Genomic DNA, 24,176 nt, shown 5'->3' on the forward strand with positions numbered 1-24,176 from the left:
TCTGGAGTGGAGGCTCTGCCCCACGCCCAGGGAATGCTTTAAGAAGCATAAAAATAACCCACCCTCCTGGGCATGGCTCCCAAGAGCACTGCCCAATTCCTTCTAATGCCACCTGGTTCCATCTCAGTCCCTCTCCCGTCCTAACGGGCTAAAGGTAAACTTGCTCCTTGTTTGACCTCCAATGATCGATTCTCAATTTCCCAAAATCTTGGGGAGGCTGGGTGGCATGGACAATTGAAATGCATAAATAACTCGAACACAAATTTTAGCCTTCTTCTTCCACCTCCTCGCCCCTCTCAAATGGGAATATCTAAATCTCCCTTCTCCCCTCATCCTTTGAGACTGAATAAGTCACACTTTGGCTAATCGAGACTTCTCCTGCCAGTACTTGATTTTGGGCTCCTGGATGGGCTAACAGGTCTGGGAGACAAATTGAAGTGGGGTCTTCCATCAATCAATCATACTTATTGAGCACTTACTGTGCGCAGAGGACTGTACTAAGTGCTTGGTAGAGTACAATCTAGCCCATTCCAGACTGCGCACCTGTATGTTAGGTAGGGATTGTCTGTATTTGCTGCTGAATTGTACTTTCCAAGCTCTTAGTACAGTGCTCTGCACACAGTAAGCGCTCAATAAATACGATTGAATGACTGAACGAATACAATCAGTCAATCATTAGTATTTTTTGAGCCCCTGCTGTGTGCAGAGCACTGCACCAGGGTTTAGGAGAGTACAATAGAATTAGTAACATGATCCCTATCCTCAAGGAGTTTACAATCTAGTGGGGGAGGCAGATCCTAAAATAAATTATATCGAAGAAGTACATAAGGCAGTGCTTAAATAATAGGGTTTGAAAGCTATGCTTAAGTAATAGGGTTTGAAAGATATGTACAAAAATGCTATAGGACTTTATGAGAACTTAAAAGTGCTTCAGTGACACAGGGAAGTAGCATGACCTAGTGGAAAGAACAGGAGATTCGGAGCCAGAGGACCTGGATTCTAATCCCACCTTCACCACTTGTCTGTTGTGTGACCTTGGGCAAGTTACTCTAACTTCTCTGTGCCTCAGTTCCCCCCTCTGCAAAATAGGGATTCAATCAATCGATCAATCATATTCATTGAGTGCTTAGCTTGTGCAGGGTACTGTACTAAGCACTTGGGAGAGTGTAACGTAATATAATCGAATAGCATAAAACAATATATTATTTTATAATATATAAATAATATAACAATAATAAAATAATATAAAACTGTAGTAGCGATATGTATAGACAGACTGGATGGTCTCTCTGTCCTCGTTCTTGGCTGGGCTACCCTTGTGGCTACCAGCTTTCTTGTCTTTCATATCTCTTGCTGAACCAAGCCCTGCCAGGGACCACTCTGGACAGAGTGGGCAGATGGTCACCCCTGGACCCCCATCCCCATCAGAAGGGGCTCAGAAGAGAGCTGGTATCGGGCCCAGTTTTTCAACATACAACGACCCCGTGGCATTCAGAACTGTCCCATGGCCTGACACTTGTCTCTGAGTGCAAAGAGAAACTGGGGCTTTAAGGGACTGCCACCCAATGGGGGCACCCACTGGGGCATTTAACCATATGCTGGGTGAGGGGAGGCTTGGGCACAGGGCCATCTCCCAAGTGGCAGGGTTGTAGCCCAGTCTGCCTTACTCAGTCCACAGCCCTGCTAAACATGATTTAGCCAGGGGAGCCAGGGAAGCCAGGGGAGCACAGAGGATGACAGTGGTGGTCCCTGGGCTAGGGTGCTCTAACCATTAGCCCGTGCTGCTTCTCCTGGTGGGCAAGATTTGTCCCTAGTACAGTGCCCTGTATCTAGAGGTCCAGTCAATGCTGGTGAGAAGGTGGTTATGATGTAGTCTTGGTACCCGGAACTGGGTTAAGAAAACCATAGGTCCCAGAAACATTTGGGGCTGAGATGTCCCCCTTCAAGGCAGCAATTCCTGGGAGGACCCTACGAGACTCTGAAATAGCTCAGTGAGCTGTGGAATTTCTGGAGGTCAAGTCTCTGTTGGAAGAAACTTCTAGTTGAGCAAATCCACTGGCCCTGCTGGCCACCTATGCCCAGTATCTCCGGGCCAGAAGGCAGCGGCCCCAGGCCAACTGACTATTGAGAGGCGCGGGCTGGAACCTTGTCGATCACCCCGGGAAAACTCCCCTTCTCCCACGCCCTTCTGCATCGCCCTGACTTGCTCCCTTTATTCAACCCCCTTCCCAGACTTACAGCACTTATATACATAGCTGCAATTTATTTACTTATATTAATGTCTGTCTACCCACTTTCCAGTCTGTAAGCTTATTGTGGGCAGGGAATGTGTCTGTTTATTGTTACATTGTAACTCTTCCAAGTGCTTAGTACAGTGCTCTGCATACGGTAAGTGCTTAATAAATACAATTGACTGACACTGGCTTCACATTCATTCATTCAATTGTATTTATCGAGCGCTTACCGGGTGCAGAGCACTGTACCAAGTGCTTGGAAAGTACAATTTGGCAACAGATAGAGACAATCCCTGCTCAACAACGGACTCACAGTCTAGAAGGGGGAGACAGACAACAAAACAAAGCGAGGAGACAGGCATCGGTAGCATCAAAATAGATAACTAGAATTATAGATATATACACATCATTAATAAAATAAATAGAACGAGAAATATGTACAAATACACACAAGTGCTGCGGGGTGGGGAAGGGGGTAGAGAGAGGGAGTTAGGGCAATGGGGAGGGGAGGAGGAGAGGAAAAGTGGGGGCTCAGTCTGGGAAGGCCTCCTGGGGGAGATGAGCTCTCAGTAGGGCTTTGAAGGGGGGAAGAGAGCTAGTTTGGTAGATGTGAGGAGGGAGGGCATTCCAGGCCAGAGGTAGGATGTGGGCCAGGGGTCGACGGTGGGACAGGCGAGATTGAGGCCCAGTGAGGAGGTTAGTGGCAGAGGAGTGGATTGTGTGGGCTGGGCTGGAGAAGGAGGGAAGGGAGGGGAGGTAGGAGGGAGTGAGGTGATGGAGAGCTCTGAAGCCAATAGTGAAGAGTTTTTGCTTCATGCGAAAGTTGATAGGCAACCACTGGGGATTTTTGGGGAGCGGGGTGACATGCCCAGAGTGTTTCTGCACAAAAATAATCCGGGCAGCAGAGTGAAGTATAGACTGAAGCGGGGAGAGACAGGAGGATGGGAGATCAGAAAGGAGGCTGATGCAGAAATCCAGTTGGGATAGGATGAGAGACTGAACCAGTAAGGTAGCGATTTGGATGGAGAGGAAAGGGCGGATCTTGGCAGTGTTGCAGAGGTGAGACCAGCAGGTATTGGTGATGGATTGGATGTGTGGGGTGAATGAGAGAGCGGAGTTGAGGATGCCACCAAGATTGCGGGCTTGTGAGACAGGAATGATGGTAGTGCCATCCACAGTGACGGGAAAGTCAGGGAGAGGTTGCCAGAGGGGCAGCTGAGTGTTAACTCAATTTAAATCCAATTTGTGTCAGCTTTTGCTCAACCGACCAGGTCCACAAGCTGGGGGCCTCTAAGTCCTATGTTCTTTCTCAAGCTGCATCGAAACGGATTTTTGATAATACAAACAATATCCCAAAGTATAAATGAAAAGTAAATGTGAGCTGCTGTCACCCGTCACCCGGGAATGTGTTCGTTGGGGAATCGGTCGGCCTGGTTAGACCCCCGAGCCGCCCTACCGGGGTGCCCTCCACTCTGGTGGCACTGGCAGCTGACCAAACCTCCTCTTCTCCCCCCTTGATTTATGACTCTGATCATTGTTCCTGGGGGCTACCATCCAGAAGGGGATTTTCCTCTCCTATGAGAGTTATCGGGACTCTAGTTCCTGTGTTCCCACCCTGAACCCATTTAAAGGTCATCCGGGCCCCCCCCTTCCCCAACTTCCCCATGCCCCCTGGGAACAATGAAGTACTTTGTTCTGTGCTCCGCTACAATAATGAGCCAAAATGTGGCCTCCTGGCATTTCCAGACTCCCTCCATGACGCAGCCGGCATTATAAGAGTGGAGTCTAAACAGCAGCAAGTTGGGTTTCTGATGGGAATGGGATATTAATAACTGCCAGAACCCAAATTCCCTAATATAGCCAAAATCCAGGAGAGCCTGAGCTCAGCCACAACACTGTTTCAGGAGAAAATGGCTCGACACTGTGAGCTAGTGTTGACCTGGATTCTAATCCTGACTCAGCCATTTGTCTGCTCTGTGACCTTGAGAAAGTTACTTAACTTTGCCTTGGTTACCTCATCTGTAAAATGGGAATTAGGGCTGTGAATCCTAGGTGGGACAGTAACTGTGTTCAACCTGATTTGCTTGCAACCACCTCAGTGCTTAGTAAAGCGCCTGGCACATATTAAGCACTTCACAAGTACCGCAATTATTAGTTAATTAAATTAATTAATTAAAATTATTAAAATCAGGAAACTTTGCCTCCACCCTGCCCCTGAAGTTGCGGTGTGACATAGTCACTGGACCTCCCTGGGTTTGTGCTTCTTATCCCATCTCACGAACCCTAAGTTCATATCTTCACTGCCTTGGGTTCCACTTGGAAATGCCACCAGCTCAATGGGGTCTGAATTTGAGAAGGCAGAAAAATCAATCAGTAGTATTTACTGATTCCTTCAGTATGCTGTGCAGCATACTAAGGGCTTGGGAAAACAATAACAATAATGATGATAATAATAATAATAGTATTTGTTGAGTGCTTACTAACTGTCAAGCACTGTTCTAAGCACTGCAGTAGATACAGGTTAATCAGGTTGGACACAGTCTCTGTCCCACATGTGGCTCAGACTCTTAATCCCCATTTTACAGATGAGGTAACTGAGGCCCACAGAAGTTAAGTGACTGGCCCAAGGTCATGCAATAGAGTTGGAAGGTACAATCTATGCCTTTCAGAAGCTTACAGATAAGCCAGAGAGAGAGAGAAATAAAAAAATTTACTTAAAGGAGAGAAAGGAAAAATGGATATAGCTGAGCAAGTGCGAAAATGATCAATATGTGGGTTGATAGGTATAGGAATGCTGTGAGTGCGTAAGTATGTAATTGGTGCACAGGTGTTGAGATGGTGGAAGGGGAATATCGCCTGAGGAGAAGAAAAAACAATAGGGGAAGGCCTTCTGGAGGAGATGGGATTTCAGAAAGGTTTTAAAGCTGGGGAGGATACCTTCAGAGCCAATCAGTCATATTTATTGAGTGCTTACTGTGTGCAGAGCACTGTACTAAGAGCCAGGCAGGAGGAGGGACTTTGAGCAAGGTTTTGGTGACGGGAGAGATGAAAACAGGGTCCTGTGAGTAGTTTACTTTAAGAGGTAAGAGTGTGAGCTGGGGTAGAGTGGGAGAAGAGAGTGGATTTGTAAGAGGGGAGAGAGGATGGAGTGCCTTTGAGCAAAAAGTCGGCAGCATCTACTTGACGTGGAGAGGAATGGGTAACGTTGGAGCTTTGTGAGAAACGGGGAGACATGCAGAAGAGAAGCAACCCTGAATGTTTGGAAGACAGAGTGAATGGGCTAGGACCTCAAAGCCATGTTGAAATCAGAACATTAGGGGAAATTAGAGGGGCAGGAAGTTATGCAACCTGGAGAAAAACTCCCCTCTTAGCACTAATGGATTCGGGAGGCATGGGGAAGGAGCCCAGTTTGAGTGTCTGAATAAAAGTAGCATGGCCTAGTGGAAAGAGCATGGACCTCGGAGTCAGACCTGGGTTCCAATCCTGGCTTCGCCACTTGCCTGCTGTGTGACCTTGGGCAAGTCACTTGACTTCATTGTGCCTCAGTTAACTCATCTGCAAAATGAGGAATCAATACCTGTTCTCCTTCCTAGATACACTGTGAACCCCACGTGGGACGTGATTATTTTGTATCTAACCCAGAGCTTAGTACAATGCTTGGCACATAATAAATGCTAAACAAATACCACAATCATTATTATTATTATTATCATTATTATTATTATTATTATTATAATATGTGTGGGACAGGGGTGATGACTGATGCAGTGGTGCCCCTGAAGCCCCGATAGTGGCAGGAAGCTGCTACCGCGGCCCAGGAGAGAACACGCTTGGTTTTCCGTTCTCTTTAGCAACTGGTGCCCATTCCAGAAGTCCAGACTGGTCACCTTCATCGCCTCCTGCAAAACTGAAAAATTCCTCGTCCATTCCCAGATGCCTTGCCCGGCCGGGACTTCCGACTGCCAAAGGGTCATGTGAGTGCGGGCCTGGGGTTCCAGTTCCAGGGCTTCCCTCACCTCAGCGTGTCCCCCCTGCCCTGGGGCTCCAGAGCAGGAGAGTGAGACCCCCTAACTGATGGAAGGGGCAGGAAGGGTGGCAGGAGGAGGGTGGGCCCACGTTGGCGGTGGCCAACGAGCTGGACGGGCTGGGCCGGGAGGGGGGATAAGGTGGGAGAAACAGAGTCAGGCCCAGCCCTCTGCCCTGTAGTTAGAACAGGGGCCCCCAACCAGATCTCCGCATGTCCCCTCTGCTTTCAGGTATCGCCTCTCGGTGAAGCCGATCTACCAAATTAAACAGAAGGTTCTGGTATCCCTGGACTGGAGGTGCTGCCCTGGATACACTGGACAGGACTGCCAACACTATGGTCAGTTGGGTGGGTAGGACAGGGCGCACTCTGCTCAGCAGAATCACAACCCCGTGGAGAAGCGGCGTGGCCTAGGGAATAGAGCACGGACCCCAGAGTCAGAGGACATGGGTTCTAATCCTCGCTGTATTCATTCATTCATTTATTCAATCATATTTATTGAGTGCTTACTGTGTGCAGAGCACTGTACTAAGCGCTTGGGAAGTACAAGTTGGCAACATATAGAGACGGTCCCTACCCAACAGCGGGCTCACAGTCCAGAAGGGGGAGACAGACAACAAAACAAAACATATTAAGAAAATAAAATAAATAGAATAAATATGTACAGTAAAATAGAGTAATAAATATGTACAAACATATATACATAAATGTGTATATGTAAATATATATAAACAGGTGCTGTGGGGAGGGGAAGGAGGTAAGGCGGGGGGGCAGGGAGGGGAAGGAGGGGGAGAGGAAGGAGGGGGCTCTACCACTTGCTTGTTGTGTGACTTTGGCCAAGTCACTTTTTTTTTTGGCTGGGGGAGGTGTTGTTTTCTGATATTTTACTTGTACATATTTACTATTCTATTTATTTTGTTAATGATGTGCATCTAGCTTTAATTCTATTTGTTCTGACGACACCTGTCCACATGTTTTGTTTTGTTGTCTGTCTCCCCCTTCTAGACTGTGAGCCCGTTGCTGGGTAGGGACCGTCTCTATATGTTGCCGACTTGTACTTCCCAAGTGCCTAGTACAGTGCTCTGCACACGTAAGCGCTCAATAAATATGATTGAATGAATGGTATTTGTTAAGCACTTACTATGTGCCGGGCACTGTTCTAAGCACTGGGGTAGATACAAGCTAATCAGGTTGGACACAGCCCATGTCCCACATGGGGCTCACAGTCTTCACAGTCTTAATCCCCATTTTACAGAAGAGGTGACGGAGGCTAAGAGAAGTAAAGTGACTTGCCCAAGGTCACACAGCAGACAAGTGGAGGAGGTGGGACTAGAACCCAGGTCCTTCTGACTCTCCGGCTCATGCCCCAGTACCCTCATCTGTGAAATGAGGATTCAATACCCGTGCTCCCTCCTAGCCTGAGAGTCCACGTGGGACCGGATTAGCTTGTTTCCACACCAGTGCTTAGTTCGATGCTTGACACATAGTAAGCACTTAACATATACCGCAGTTAAGTATTTCGATCAGCTGGGTGACCGTCAAGGGTGGGATTGGGGCTACTATGGCCAGCTAGGTGACCTATAGGGTGGCCAGTCATCCAGTTCTAAATCTGACAGTCTAGTATTGGCAGGCCCGTTCCCAGCCTGGCCCGGATCATCATCAGCATCATCATAATGGCATTTATTAAAGTGCTTACTATGTGCAAAGCACTGTTCTAAGCGCTGGGGAGGTTACAAGGTGATCAGGTTGTCCCACGGGGGGCTCACAGTCTTCATCCCCATTGTAAAGATGAGGGAATTGAGGCCCAGAGAAGTGAAGTGACTTGCCTAAAGTCACACAGCTGATAAATGACAGAACGGGCATTAAAATCCATGACCTCTGACTCCAAAGCCCGGGCTCTTTCCACTGAGCCACGCTGGATGTGGTGCTGGCTGGCTTTAGGCCTGCAATTTTGAGTCTCCTTCCGCTTGGACAACTCCCCAAGCCCCATGACGTGTCCGTGCTTCCCGAGGGTGCTGGGATGGGGCGGCAGAAAGTCTGGAGCAGGGGAGGCGGGAGGTGGGGCCGGCTCTGGGGACTGGGGATTTCCATGAGAGTCTGTAGTGACATCATTGTGCTACTTCAATCAATCAATCAATCAATCAATCGTATTTATTGAGCGCTTACTGTGTGCAGAGCACTGTACTAAGCGCTTGGGAAGTACAAGTTAGCAACAACTTGGCATAACCCGCGTGATGCACGAGTGAGCCGTGGCTCTTGTTGGGTCCACAGAGACACGCCTGACATCGACTACTGTCTCTATATGTTGCCAACTTGTACTTCCCAAGCGCTTAGTACAGTGCTCTGCACAAAGTAAGCGCTACGATTGATGATGATGATCGACTAGTGCCGGTCTCTAGAGTTTATCCCAAATGGGAAGGGAGACACCAAGGTCAGCAAGAAGGGGGACTCCAGCTCATGTGGGGATTGTGGACAGCATTCTTCACATTGCTTCTTATTCTTATTCTCATTTGTGAGAAGCAGCGTGGCTCACTGGAAACAGCCTGGGCTTTGGAGTCAGAGGTTATAATAAAATAATAATAATGATAGCATTTATTAAGCGCTTTCTATGTGCAAAGCACTGTTCTAAGCGCTGGGGAGGTCGTCCCACGTGGGGCTCACAGTCTTCATCCCCATTTTACAGTTGAGGTAACTGAGGCCCAGAGAAGTTAAGTGACTTGCCCAAGGTCACACAGCTGACAAGTGGCGGAGTTGGGAGTTGGCGGAGGTTATGGGTTCAAATCCTGACTCCACCAACTGTCAGCTGTGTGACTTTGGGCCAGTCACTTAACTTCTCTGTGCCTCAGTTACCTCATCTGGATAATGGGGATTAAAACTGTGAGCCCACCGTGGGACAACCTGATCATCTTGTAACCTCCCCAGCACTTAGAACAGTGCTTTGCACATAGTAAGCACTTAATATCATCATTGTTATTCTTATTCCTTCTGCCTGTCTTCCTGACTTTTGGCTTTTCCCCATCTTGGTGTCCTGCTCCTGCACAACTCGGGCACAGCTCCTCTCCTCTTCCTCCTCAGGTTGTCTCCTTGCTCTCTTGCACCTCACAAACCTCAGCAGCCTCTCCTCACCCAAAACGCGCTCCCTGTTTGAGAAACTGAGGCCCAGTGGGGAGAGAATGGAACCAAATCAGGAGACGGGGTCCCAAAAATAGCCAGGCTCTGCCCCTGGCTATGTGACCTGAGCAAAACAGCTTGCCCTCTCTGGGCCCAGGCCGAGGAAACCCACCCCTTCTATCTCCCCTTTCATTGTCAGACCCCAGTTTGATCCCAGTGAGCGCTAACCGGGCTGAAGGGACAGAGGAGGAGAAGCACGGGGAGGATTCCGCTGAACACAGTAAGTTTTTGAACCTGGCAGGTAATTTCTAGCAGGAAATCGGGTATCGGAAGGCTGGGACCCTTCTGGCATAATTTAGAAAGTGGAAGATGGTAAAAGTGTGAGCAGATGTGGTGTGAGTGACTGTGTATGGAGGTGTGTATGTGGGTATATACATGTGGTTGTGGGCTTGTGCATCAGTGTGTGTTATCATTCGCCACCTGGAGACTCACTGGGCAAGGAAGGGGGCATGACACAAACAGGAGGAGCAGCATGGCTCAGTGGAAAGACCACGGGCTTGGGAGTCAGACATCATGCGTTCTAATCCCGACTCCGCCACTTGTCAGCTGTGTGACTTTGGGCAAGTCATTTAACTTCCCTGAGCCTCACTTGCCTCATCTGTAAAATGGGGATTAAGACTGTGAGCCCCCCGTGGGACAACCTGATCACCTTGTATCCCTCCCCAGCGCTTAGAACAGTGCTTCGCACATAGTAAGTGCTTAACAAATGTCATCATCATCAAGGGAAACTTTCTTCAGGGCTCCCCTTTCCCACCAACACCCCCAGGGCTGGTGAGCCAGACATTCACCTGCTTCTCTGACTCCTACCTGGCTTTAGCAGTAGCGGTAACCCGGCCCGGGGCATCTGCGGTGCTCAGGAGGGCCGTCAGCAGCCAGGAAAAGCACCGGGGAGACCTGCAGAACGATATCCAGCAAGCCACTGGCCACCTCCTGGACCTGCAGGACCAGCTAGAATATAACCTCACCAGGATGACTGCGTCCGCCCACCAAACCCAGTCTGGTAAGTGGCTTCCAGTTGGCTTTTAGGCCATGGAGCTGGGGAGGAAAGCAGCCAGCAGGATCCCTGACCCCGGCCAGCATTCATTCATTCATTCAATCATACTTATTGAGTGCTTACTGTGTGCATAGCACTGTACTAAGTGCTTGGGACAATAAACGAACATATTTCCTGTCCACAATGAGCTACAGTCTAGAGGGACTCCAAGCCCAGCCAGTGCTGAGCCTTGCTCTGGCTAGAGAAGAAGCATGGCCCAGAGAAGCAGCTTGGCTCAGTGGAAAGAGTCCAGGCTTTGGAGTCGGTAGTCATGGGTGCAAATCCAGGCTCTGCCAATTGTCAGCTATGTGACTTTGGGCAAGTCGCTTAACTTCTCTGGGCCTCAGTTACCTCATCTGTAAAATAGGGATAAAGACTGTGAGCCCCCCGTGGGACAACCTCATCAACTTGTAACCTCCCCAGCACTTAGAACAGTGATTTGCACATGGTAAGTGCTTAATAAATGCCATCATTATTATTATTAATGTCTGCCCAGGGCCAGAAGGAGAATCCAGCTTTCATTGTAGTCAGAGGAAAAGTCATGGGAGATCACAGAGATCTAAGCTCACCCAGAGCCCAGTACCCATGGTGTAGTGGATAGAGAATGGGCCTGGGATTCAGAAGTTCATGGGTTCTCTTTACGGTTCTGCCACTTATCTGCTGTGTGACCTTGGGCAAGACACTTCACTTCTCTGTGCCACAGTTACCTTATCTGTGAAACCGAGATTGAGGATGTGAGCTCCACATGGGACAGGGATTGTGTTCAACTCGATTGTGCTCTGCACACAGTAAGCACTCAATAAATACGATTGAATGAATGAATGAATTTGCTTATATCCCTCTTGAGGCTTAATATGATGCCTGGCACATAGTAAGTGCCTAACAAATGCCATCATTATTATTATCCAGCTGGACTGGCTGAAGCCGGAGGGAAGGCTGGGAGCTGTCCTGCTTAAATCTGGGGCTATTCTGGGATTTTCCTTTCCTCTCCAGCCCAGGGTTCTGGGGCCTAACACAGTTTCCTGGGTCTAGCACGGTTTCCTCTGCCTTGGGAGTGAAAAGTCACGCCACCTCCCCTGCCCCCAGTGACACCCCGACCAGAGGTAACTCTGCGTCTCCTTGGTTCCAGAAGGTGCCGACCCACCCCTCCGGCCCGGGCTGGCCGCCCACCTGCAGGCCCTGCTGCGGGACCACCTCGCCCCCGTCTGGAGCAGCTACAACCAGAGTCTCCAGGCCCTGGCACGGGTGCTGAGCAATCTGACCCGAGACGTGGAGGCCAACAGGCGTGGCCTGGAGGGATTCCGGGAGACGGCGGAACCCCGGCCGGACCTGCAGGAGCTGGGGGCCAAGTTTGAAGCCAAAGTCCAGGAGAGCGCGGCGAGGGCGGACCAGCTGCGGCGGGATCTGGAGGGCCGGCTCCAGGGCCGGCAGACCGCCCTTCACCGCGACCTCGTGACTTTCGAGACCGACCACGACCTGAGGCTGAAGAGGCTGCAGAAAACCCAGCAGCTCCTTCTGCTCCCCATGAACCACAGCATGGCCGAGGTGAGGCGGGGCCAGGCCCTGCTGCAGGATCAGCTGCAGCAGCTGTGGACCAACCTCTCGGCTCTGTCCGCGGCCGCCGGCGACAGGGGCCGGGAGGCCCTGCGGGCCCTCGAGGGCCTGAACGCCACCCTGGCGGGTCACACGGAGCAGATCCAGGAGCTGTACACCGAGTCGGATGAGACCTTCGAACAGATCACCCAGCTGGAGAGGCAGCTGCGGGACCTGCAGGCCCAGAACAAGGCGACCCTGGAGGAGATCCGGGTGATCCTGATGGAAAAGTCGCTCATCGCCGAGGAGAACAAGGAAGACCTGGAGCGGCAGATCCTGGAGCTCAACTTCACGCTGGGCCAGCTGCAGGGCAGCCACTGGGACCTGCTGAAGTACCTGAAGGCCTGCAACTGTCAGAAGCTGTCCTGGGACCTCGACATGGTGCAGGAGCAGCAGCAGAACGCCACGCGCCTCCTGGAAGAGTCCCAGCTCTCTCTGGACGAGCAGGCCCGGTTGGGGAGGTCCTCCCTCCAGGCACTGCGGGCGGCCGTGGAAGACCTGGCCCTGGCCCTGGATGACCAGCGGGAGCAGGCGGCCCGGGGGGGTGGTGCAGACATCCCGCCTCCGCAGCCAGGTGCAGGCTCTGGCGGGGGACGTGGGCTCCCTGAGGCAGACCGAGCGCCACGTCCTGGCCGAGATCCGGCGCCTCAACGGCTCCTTCGGGGCCCTGCTGAATGACGCCCTGAGGCACGAGACTGTACTGGGGGTGCTGCTGGGGGAGGACGTGATGGAGGAGTTGTCCGAGGAGGAGGCCGGAGCGCTGCCCATGACCTACAACGACATCACCGCTGCCCTGAGGGATGCGCACGACCAGCTCCGGGAGCGGGACGCCCGCTTGGACGCACTCGAGGAACGGCTCAGGATCCTCGAGGTTGGCAGTGCCCAGTCCACCCCGCCCCCTGGCCCAGCCGGGGGTCCCCAGGAGACGCCGGAGATCCCGCGGCCGAGCCTCGACGCCTCGGTAGAGGGGCCGCCCGGGGATCCGGTCGGCAGGGTGGTCCGCCGCCTGGAGGAGGAGACCAAGCACTTGGCCGCAGAGCTCAGGAGGCTGGAGTCCGACTGGGCTGATGGCCGGGCCTGCGACAACTGCTCCGGGGCCACCGCCGGAGAAGCCACGGAGCGGAACTTCCAGCAGCACCTCCAGCTCTTCCAGGGCCTGTTCTCCAACTATGCGGACTTGGTGGCTGCCAACGTGAGCTTGGACCTGGCCAAGCTCCACTCCGTGCTCAGCAGGAAGGGCAAGAAGCAACAGAGGGGTCTGGATGCTCTGGGAAAGAAGGGCAAGAAACAGAAGGAGCGGCCGGAGGAAGCGGGCCCGGCACGGCGGGGGCCGGGAGACCTGGAAGCAGGTGAGAGTTGCCCTGCCTGCTTGGGCCCTCCTAGGCTGCCCAGGGAACCAGGGAATGCGCTGGATGGTTGGAGGGAGAGGGGATGACGGTCAGTCGGTGTATTGTCCTCATCACCGGGCAGGGCTGGAGCAGCAGCAGCTAAGCCACAAGCAGAAGGTCAGTGTTGGGGCTAACAAGCCCCTCAGCTCTGCCTAATCAGAGGGCCCAGGGGCTGGGGCTGTAAGAGGCCACAGAGGCCCCTCCTGCTACCATTCGTTCATTCACTAATTCAATTGTATTTATTGAGCGCTTACTGTGTGCAGAGCACTGTACTAAGTGCTTGGGAAGTACAAGTTGGCAACATATGGAGACGGTCCCTACCCAACAATGGGCTCACAGTCTAGAAGGAGAAGACAGACAACAAAACAAAATGGTCCCTACCCAACAACAGGCTCACAGTCTAGAAGGGGGAGACAGACAACAAAACAAAACAAGTGGACAGGTGTCAAGATGTCAGAACAAATAGAATTAAAGCTAGATGCACATCATTAACAAAATAAATAGAATAGCAAATATGTACAGGTAAAACAAATAGAGTAATAAACCTGTACAAACATATATACAGGTGCTGTGGGGAGGGGAAGGAAGTAGGGCGGGGGGATGGGGAGGAGGAGAGGAAAAAGGGGGCTCAGTCTGGGAACGTCTCCTGGAGGAGGTGAGCTCTCAGTAGGGCTTTGAAGGGAGGAAGAGAGCTAATAACAATAATAATAGTAATAATAGTAATAATAAGTTCTAGACTGTGAGCCCGTTGTTGGGTAGGGACCGTCTCTATATTTTGCCAACTTGCACTTCCCAAGTGCTTAGAACAGTGCTCTGCGCACAGTAAATGCTCAATAAATACGATTGAATGAACCAATGAATGAATTATGGTATTTGTTAAGTGCTTAGTATATTCCAGGCACTGTACTAAGCGCTGGGGTAAATTCCAGCAAATCAGGTTGGATACAGTCTCTGTCCCATGTGGGGCTCCCAATCTCGATCCCCATTTTACAGATGAGGTAACTGAGGCATAGAGAAGTAAAGTGACTTGTCCAAGGTCACACAGCAGGCAGGTGGCAGAGCAGGGATTAGAACCCATGACCTTCTGGCTCCCAGGCCTGTGGTCTATCTACTACACCACACTGCCTTCCAGAACCGAACACATTTACACAGCTTTCTTTCCTCACCTCTTCCATTCATTCATTCATTTACAGTGCTAAGCGCTTTGTACAGTGCTCTGCACACAGTAAGCGCTCAATAAATACAAATGAATGAATGAATTTAATCATATTTACTGAGCGCTTATTGAGTGCAGAGCACTGTACTAAGCACTTAGCACTGTAAATGAATGAATGAATGGAAGTGTACGGGAGAAGCAGCATGGCTCAGTGGGAAGAGCCCGGGCTTTGGTGTCAGAGGTCATGGGTTCAAATCCCGGCTCCGCCAATTATCAGCTGGGTGACTTTGGGCAAGTCGCTTCACTTCTCTGGGCCTCAGTTTCCTCATCTGTAAAATGGGGATGAAGCCTGTGAGCCCCCCGTGGGACAACCTGATTACCTTGTACCCCCCACCAGCACTTAGAACAGTGCTTTGCACATAGTAAGTGCTTAATAAATGCCATCATCGTTATTATTATTACTACAGTATAACAATAAACAGACATTTTCCCTGCCCGCAACGAGCTTACAGTTTAGACTTGCCACCGCAGTCGCACTTGCTCCTATCCCACCCACGGATCCCTTGGGTCCTGCTGCCACTTGGGACGGCCAATCCCACGGGATGGATGGGGCCTTCTCCCCCATCACCCCGTGACCCCATCCCCAGCTCTGGGTGCTGCAGGCTGCAAAGATGCACTCTCCCAAGCAGTTAGTACAGTGCAAGAAGCAGGGGAAAGAGTGGGTCTTTCAATAAGCACTCAATGAATACGATTGAATGAATTTAATCAGATTAACTGAGTGCTTATTGAGTGCAGAGCATTGTACTCAGCACTTGGTAGTGTACAGGAAAAGCAGTGTGGCTCAATGGAAAGAGCCTGGGCTTTGGAGTCAGAGGTCATGGGTTCAAATCCCAGCTCCACCAACTCTCAGCTGTGTGACTTTGGACAAGTCACTTCACTCCTCTGGGCCTTATCTGTAGAATGGGGATTAAAGCTGTGAGCCCACCGTGGGGCAACCTGATCACCTTGTAACCTCCCCAGTGCTTAGAACAGTGCTTTGCACATAGTAAGCGCTTAACAAATACCATCATTATTATTACTATTATAATTGTCGGCTGTGTGACTTTGGGCAAGTCACTTCTCTGTGCCTCAGTTACCTCATCTGTAAAATGGGGATTAAGACTGTGAGCCCCACATGGGACAACCTGTTCACCTTAATAATAATAATAATAATTTGGGTATTTGTTAAGTGCTTACTATGTGCAAAGCACTGTTCTAAGCACTGGGGAGGATACAAAGGGATCAGGTTGAACAACCTGTTCACCTTAATAATAATAATAATTTGGGTATTTGTTAAGTGCTTACTATGTGCAAAGCACTGTTCTAAGCGCTGGGGAGGATACAAGGTGATCAGGTTGTCCCATGTGGGGCTCACAATCTTAATCCCCATTTTCCAGATGAGGTAACTGAGGCACAGAGGAGTGAAGTGACTCGCCCAAAGTCACACAGCTGGCAAGCGGCAGAGCTGGGATTTGAACCCATGACCTCCAAGTCCCAAGCCCGGGCTCTTTCCACTGAGCCACGCTGCTTCCTCCCCAGTGCTTAGAACAGTGCTTTGCACATAGTAAGCACTTAATAAATGCCATTATTATTATTATCTGAATACAGGAAGCATTCAGTAAATACTATCAATTGATTGATTGGGGTCAAGCAGCTGGGTTGGGGGGGGGAGGGCATAGGCACAGGCTGGCCAGGCAACCAATGGCTTAGTGGAAAGATCCCGGGTTTGGGAGTTAGAGGATATGGGTTCTAATCCCCCATCTGCTACTTATCTGCTGTGAGACCTTGGGCAAGCTACTTAACTTCTCTGTGCCTCATCTGTAAAATGGGGATTAAGACTCTGAGCCCCACGTGGGACAACCTGATTACCTTATATCTACCCCAGAGCTTCAAACAGCGCTTGGCACATAGTAATCACTTAACAAATACCGTCATTATTAGAGGCTATCTAAAGCCAGCAGGGCGTTTAATGTGGGTACGAACAGGGATTCATTTATTCAATCGTATTTATTGAGAGCTTACTGTGTGCAGAGCACTGTACTAAGCGCTTGGGAAGTACAAGTTGGCAGCATATAGAGACGGTCCCTACCCAACAATGGGCTCACAGTCTACAAGGGGGGCACTAGGCGAGGCAAGAAAACCAGAGCCAAAGGCTCAGGCATCGGAACATTCACTCATTCATTCATTCATTCAATTATATTTATTGACCACTTACTGTGTGCAGAGCACTGTACTAAGCGCTTGGGAAGTACAAGTTGGCAACATATAGAGACGGTCCCTACCCACCAGAGGGCTCACAGTTTTGAAAGGGGAGACAGAGAACAAAACAAAGCATATTAACAAAATAAAATAAAATAAAACAAAAAAAATTACTCTGTTTTACTTGTACGTATCTATTCTATTTATTTTATTTTGTTAATATGTTTTGTTTTGTTCTCTGTCTCCCCCATCTAGACTGTGAGCCCACTGTTGGGTAGGGACCGTCTCTATATGTTGCCAACTTTGTACTTCCCAAGAGCTTAGTACAGTGCTCTGCACACAGTATGCGCTCAATAAATACGATTGATTGATTGATTGATAAAATCAATAGAATAAATGTGCACAAATAAAATAAATAGAGTCTTTTTTCCAATATAATTTAAAAGAATCATTTTTTGCTAATTTCAAAGTTTCGGAACAACTCCAGAATGTTTTGCAATCGAGTTTCTTGGAGGATCCGTCCGTTCAGATGGTGAAAAAAGGGAGATTATCCTAAATCGACCAAAGCCTCTGAGGCCCCGAGGCCCACACGCACGTGGCTCTGTTGCTCTCCTGTGGCAAGAAGGGGAAATGGCGGCGCAAGGAGGATTCTTCAGGGCAGAGAGGAGTGGGGAGGCTGAGAGGATGAGAGGCTTTGAAGACTCAAGGCTGAGAGGCTGTGAGGCTGCGAAGATGCAAGGCTGAGAGGCTGAGAGGCTGTGAAGATGCAAGGCTGAGAGGCTGAGAGGCTGTGAGGCTGAGAGGCTGCGAAGATGCGAATCTGAGGGTGAAGCTGAGAGACTGTGAAGATGCAAGGATGAGAGTGAGGCTGAAAGGCTGTGAGGCTGAGAGGCTGTGAAGATGCAAGGCTAAGAGTGAGGCTGTGAAGCTGTGAGGCTGAGAGGCTGTGAAGATGCAAGGCTGAGAGGCTGTGAGGCTGCGAGGCTATGAAGATGCAAGGCTGAGAGGTGGTGAAGATGTGAGGCTGGGAGGTTGTGAGGCTGAGAGGCTGTGAAGATGCAAGGCTGAGAGGCTGTGAAGATGCAAAGCTGAGAGGCTGTGAGGCTGAAAGGCTGAAAGGTTGTGAGGCTGAGGGGCTGTGAAGATGCAAGGATGAGAGTGAGGCTGAGAGGCTGTAAGGCTGTGAGGCTGAGAGGCTGTGAAGATGCAAGGCTGAGAGTGAGGCTGTGAAGATGAAAGGCTGAGAGGCTGTGAGACTGTGAGGCTGAGAGGCTGTGAAGATGTGAGGATGAGAGTGAGACAGAGGCTGTAAGGCTGTGAGGCTGAGAGGCTTTGAAAATGCAAGGCTGAGAGGCTGAGAGGCTCGGAGGCTGAGAGGCTGTGAGGCTGCGAAGATGCAAGGCTGAGAGGCTGTGAGGCTGAGAGGCTGAGAGGTTGTGAGGCTGAGAGGCTGTGAAGATGCGAGACTGAGAGGCTGTGAAGATGCGAGGCTTTGAAGATGCAAGGCTGAGAGGCTGTGAGGCTGAGAGGCTGAGAGGTTGTGAGGCTGTGAGAGTGTGAGGCTGAGAGGCTGCAAAGATGCGAGACTGAAAGTGAGGCTGAGAGGCTGTGAAGATGCAAGGATGAGAGTGAGACAGAGGCTGTAAGGCTGTGAGGCTGAGAGGCTGTGAAGATGCAAGGCTGAGAGTGAGGCTGTGAGGCTGTGAAGATGCAAGACTGAGACGTTGTGAGGCTGAGAGACTGTGAGGCTGAGAGGCTGTGAAGATGCAAGGCTGAGAGTGAGGCTGAGAGGCTGTGAGGCTGTGAGGCTGAGAGGCTGTGAAGATGCGAGGCTGAGAGGCTGTGAGGCTGAAAGGCTGTGAGGCTGAGAAGTTGGGAAGCTGCAAGGCTAAGAGTGAGGCTGAGAGGCTATGAGGCTGTGAGGCTGTGAAGATGCAAGGCTGAGAGGCTGTGAAGATGTGAGGCTGAGAGCCTATAAGAGAAGCAGTGTGGCTCGGAGGAAAGAGCCCGGGCTTGGGAGTCAGAGGTCATGGGTTCTAATCCCAGCTCTGCCACCTGTCAACTGTGTGACTTTGGGTAAGTCACTTCAATTCTCTGTGCCTCAGTTCCCTCATCTGGAAAATGGGGATTAAGACTGTGAGCCCCATGTGGGACAACCTGATTACCTTGTTTCCCCCCAGTGCTTAGAACAGTGCTCGACACATAGTAAACACTTAATAAATGTCGTTATTATTATTATTATAAGACTGCAAGGCTGAGAGGCTGTGAGGCTGGGAGGCTGAGAGGCTGCCCGACTGTGCTTCATTAATGGCCATCAGCTCATGAGCCCACTGTAACACTTCCAGCTCAACTCTAAATGTGAACTCCCCCAGATATGGGGAACAGGGTGATCTTTGTGCTTCTAATCTACCGTGGACCTATCACAAAAGAAAATGAAAGTCTCTTTAAAAAAAATGATGGTATTTGTTAAGTGCTTACTATGTGCCAAGCACTGTTCTAAACTCTGGGGTAGATACAAGATAATCAGGTTGTCCTCCGTAGGGCTCACAGTCTTCACCCCATTTTACAGATGAGGTAATTGAGGCACAGAGACTTATCCAAAGTCACACAGCTGACAAGTGGCAGAGCCGGGATTAGAACCCACGACCTCTGACTCCCAAGCCCGGGATCTTTCCACTAAGCCACACTGCTTCTCTTTACCCTGAAGCGAATCATCATCAATTTGTGGGGGTTTTTTGAGTACTTACTATGTGCAGGGCACTTTATTAAGCACTTGGGATGATGATTATAAGAATAATATGTATTAATTAAGGGCTTACTATGTGCCAAGCACTGTACTGAAGTAGACATAATCAGATTGGACACAGTCCCTGTACCACATGAGGCCTTACTCACAGTTTCTGGAGGAGGGAAAACAGGCACTGAATCTTCATTTTCCAGATGAGAAAACTTGAGGCCCAGAGAGGTTAAGTGACTTGTCTAAGGTCACACAGCAGGCCAGCAGTGGAGTTGGGGCTAGGTTCCAGGCATCCGGACTCCCAGGCCTGATTCTGTAACATTTCAGGCAAAGGAAAGCCTGATCTGGCATGTGCCATGGCTGAGTTTACCTGTTTAGAGCAGGAGGATTCAACGTTCTTTAGCCCTTTGTGCCTGCCAAATGCCAGGGACCATAATCAATAATAATAATAATAATGATGGTATTTGTTAAGCACTTACTATGTGCAAAGCACTGTTCTAAGCGCTGGGGGGGATACAAGGTGATGAGGTTGTCCCATGTGGGGCTCACAGTCTTAATCCCCATTTTACAGATGAGGTAACTGAGGCTCGGAGAAGTTAAGTGACTTGCCCAAGGTCACACAGCAGACATGTGGAGAAGCTGGAATTCGAACCCATGACCTCTGACTCCAAGGCCCGTGCTCTTTCCACTGAGCCACGCTGCTTCCCTAATTCCCACCCGTGTCTTCTTTCCCAGTGCTTAGTACAGTGCTGTGAACACAATAAGTGCTTAATAAATCCTATTACTACTCCAGCGCTTAGAACAGTGCTTTGCACATAGAAAGCGCTTAACAAATGCCCTCATTATTATTATTATTTCTACTACTGCTATTACTAACCCAGGAGGAGCAGAAATTTACCTCAGGCAAGGGAAAAAAAGCAGGGATGGGAAAAAAAGCAGGGATGGGAAAAAGAAACCAGCCTCTCAGGGGGTCCTGCCTGCCGGGGCCTCCCAAAGAACTAACCCCAGGGGCCAGATGCTGACCTTACCTCAGCCTTCTACAGGATTCCTGGATTTAGCATGGCCCCTGCTCCCTAACCAGGACATAGAGAGCCTGAAAGGGATTCAGAGAAGAGCAGCACCAATAGTGAGAAGGATGATTTTTTTTTTAATGGAATTTGTAAAGCATTTACTACGTGCCAGGCACTGTACTAAGCATTGGGATACATACAAGCTAATCAGGTTGGACACAGTTCATGTCCCATGTGGGGCTCACCGTATTAATCCCCATTTTTATAGATGAGGTAACTGAGGCCCAGAGAAGTGAAGTGACTTGCCCAAGGTCATACATCAGACAGGTGACAAGTAGAGAAGCCACTTGGCCTGGGAGTCAGAAGGACCTTGGTTCTAATCCAAGCTCCTCCACTTGATAATAATAATAATAATAATAATAATGGTATTTATTAAGCACTTTGTGCAAAGCACTGTTCTAATAATAATAATAATAATAATAATAATAATAATAATGGCATTTGTTAAGCGCTTACTATGTGCAAAGCATTGTTTTAAGTGCTGGGGGGATACAGTGTGATCAAGTTGTCCCACATAGGGCTCACAGTCTTAATCCCCATTTTACAGATGAGGTAACTGAGGCCCAAAGAAGTGAAGTGACTTGCCCAGAGTCACACAGATGACAACTGGCGGAGCCGGGATTTGAACCCATAACCTCTGACTCCAAAGCCTGGCCTCTTTCCACTGAGCCACGCTGCTTCTCTGCCGGGTGCCCTTGGGCAAGTCATTTCATTTCTCTGGGCCTCAGTTACCTCATCTGGAAAATGGGGATTGAGACTGTGAGCCCCAGATGGGACAGGGACTGTGTCCAACCTGATTACCTTTTATGTACCCCAGCACAAATTACAGCGACAGACACATAGTAAGCACTTAAGAAATACCATTAAAAAACAAAAGTGGCGGAGCCAAGATTAGAACCCAGGTCCTTTTGACTCCCAGATAAATGTTCTAGCCACTAGACCATGCTGCTTCTCAAAAATTGGTCCTCTGAGACCAGAGTGATGGAGTTGAGGAAACTGAGGTGGAGCAGGGAAGGCATAGTAGGTCTGAATCACTGCCTTCCAATCTGTGAAGACACTGGTGGGGAGGGGATGGCTCAACTGCTCTCCGTAGCTGCCGGGGACGAACCAGAGTGATGGAGCGCAAGTTTAAAAACACAAGACACTGGTTGGATGTAAGGGAGAACTTCCTGACTCGGGAGAGTAGATGCCAGAACGGGCAACCAAGGGAGGATGAGCAGACTTTCCCCTTGGAGATCTGTCCTGGAGGCAAGAGGCTGGAGCCATTTGCAGCCCCAACCTCACACCTACCACTTTCGGTGTGTCCTCCTGACCCTGTATGTCTGTCTGCATTTCCCCTTCCTTGTCTGCATGTCCACCCTTCTTGTCTCATGTGTGGGTCCACTTCTCCATTGTGAGTGTGAGAGTATGTGTGGGTGTCCACATCCTCTTCCCCAGATCTGCTTCATTTCCCCCCAGCCCTGCCCCTCAAAGATCACTGCCTCCATCCGTCCCCATATTGGGAGCCCAAGTTCCCTCCGGTGCCCAAAACGAGTGGCTGCCCCTGTCAGGCAGCATCATGGCCCCCTCTCTGTCAATCAATCAATCATATTTATTGAGCACTTACTGTGTGCAGAGCACTGTACTAAGCGCTTGGGAAGTACAAGTTGGCAACATATAGAGATGGTCCCTACCCAACAATGGGCTTACAGTCAGAAAGTGGGCTCACAGTCCCATCTGTATATACAGGTATATTTATTTATTTTACTTGTAAATATCTATTCTATTTATTTTATTTTGTTAGTACGTTTGGTTTTGTTCTCTGTCTCCCCCTTTTAGACTGTGAGCCCACTGTTGGGTAGGGACTGTCTCTATATGTTGCCAACTTGTACTTCCCAAGCGCTTAGTACAGTGCTCTGCACACAGTAAGCGCTCAATAAATACGATTGATGACGATGATGATGATCCTCACAGAGTGGTGAAAGCAGGGGGAGGTCCCAATCCCAGGACATCAGGTGGGCCTGAAGGACCAAGTCGTGAAGAGCCTTCTGTCCGTTTCAGATTCTCCTGTGGCCTTCTACACCGGCTTCTCCGAGGGGACCGACGAGCCCGGGCCCGTGAGGTTCAACGAGACGCACGTCAACTTCGGCCAAGGCTACATCGCGGAGCACAGCTGCTTCCGGGCACCTCGCCGCGGCCTGTACATGTTCACCGTGAGCGCGGCCTTCCAGCCGGGGCCCAGCCTGGGCCACCTGGTCCTGGGGAGGCAGCGCCGGACCCCGGTGGGCAGGGGCCCGGACCAGGCCGCGGGGGGCCCGGCCTTCGCCTTCGCCCTGGCCGAGCTGCAGCGGGGTGAGCGCGTCTGGTTCGAGCTGGCGCATGGCTCCCTTCTCAAGCACAGCCCGGCCCCCACCACCTTCGGTGGGTTCTTGCTGTTTAAGACTTGAAGAAGGCCCGCTGCCCCTCCCCCCGGGGAATCCTTTTGGGGGTGACCAAGGACTTGAAGGCGGCGGAGGGAGCCGGCATGCCTGTTCCCATGTACCCACATGGCCACGGGTTGGCCGCCCACCCACCCGCCCAAGGTACCCATCCGCTGCGGTCTGCCCTTACTCGGGCCTCTACCCAGTCGGGCTGGTGACCTCGAGCGGTGCTTGAATTCCTTCAGCTTTTCCCCAGTATCTGAGGCAGCGGCATTCCCTCGGCCATGGGACACCTTCGGGCCGGGCCAAGGAGCGGACGTTGGATGCAGGAGGCCGGAAGGCCGGGGAGGGATGTTTCCGGTCTGGCTGCTGCCTAAAGCTATTTTTGAAAAATCACTGCTTTGATATCTGCTTCTTTCTCCTCCGCCTCAGCCCAATGGACTACTTGAATGGGTCTCTGCCCTGCTCAACTCCAGACGGGGCTGTTCCCCTCTTCCCCGACCCTGCTTCTCTCCTCCTTCACCTGAAGAGTTTCTCTTGGAGGGTTGCTGGATGGTGGCTTTGGGGACCTGGGGATTTCTGGGGGTCTGGGCATCTCTGGATGTCTGGAGGGGTGGTCTCTGGATGCTTCTCTGATGGTCCCTAACCCTCAGAGGATAAGCCTCTAAACCAGGAGGCTGCTCTGACCAAGTCCTCCAAGGGGCTGGGATTAATGAATGGTAAACTTGGGGAGAAGGAGGAGGAGGAGTGGAAAGAAGGGGAAGAGAAGGAAGGGGGGGAAAGAAAGGGGGGAGGAAGAGGAGGAGGGGGAGGACAAGGGGAAAGAGAAGGAGGAGAGGGAAGAAGGGGGAAAGGAAGGGGAGAGGGAGGGGGGAGGAGAAGGGGAAAGAGAAGGAGGAGAGGGAGGAGGAGGAGGAGAAGGAGGGAGAAGAAGAAAGAGGAAGAGCAGCCCTGGATTTGTAAATTCCTGGAGCGGACTCCAGGGCAAAGAGCTCGAGGTGGAGGGCAGCCCACTAGTTTTCTGTAGCTACCTGAAGCCCCTGAGAGTTCATGTTTTCACTTTGATTTCCCAGTCAGAACACTTAGTTGACAGGGCTGCAGGGGAGCCCAGATTGCGATTGGGACATTAACAG

The 24,176-nt window shown here is 50.6% G+C and overlaps 1 protein-coding gene across 1 annotated transcript in view; it reads left to right on the forward strand.

Moving 5' to 3' along the window:
* MMRN2 (multimerin 2) overlaps window positions 1–23,195 on the forward strand; it is a 43,645-nt gene extending 20,450 nt beyond the window's left edge. Inside the window, 7 exon segments of the mRNA XM_038743873.1 lie at window positions 6,086–6,208; window positions 6,491–6,597; window positions 9,569–9,649; window positions 10,250–10,429; window positions 11,592–12,595; window positions 12,597–13,404; window positions 22,685–23,195. Of these exon segments, the coding sequence (XP_038599801.1) occupies window positions 6,086–6,208; window positions 6,491–6,597; window positions 9,569–9,649; window positions 10,250–10,429; window positions 11,592–12,595; window positions 12,597–13,404; window positions 22,685–23,070 (2,689 nt within the window). The 3' untranslated portion in view covers window positions 23,071–23,195.
* The last annotated feature ends 981 nt before the right edge of the window (window positions 23,196–24,176 follow it).

The sequence above is a fragment of the Tachyglossus aculeatus genome, chromosome 3, assembly GCF_015852505.1.
Source record: "Tachyglossus aculeatus isolate mTacAcu1 chromosome 3, mTacAcu1.pri, whole genome shotgun sequence".
NCBI lineage: Eukaryota > Metazoa > Chordata > Mammalia > Monotremata > Tachyglossidae > Tachyglossus > Tachyglossus aculeatus.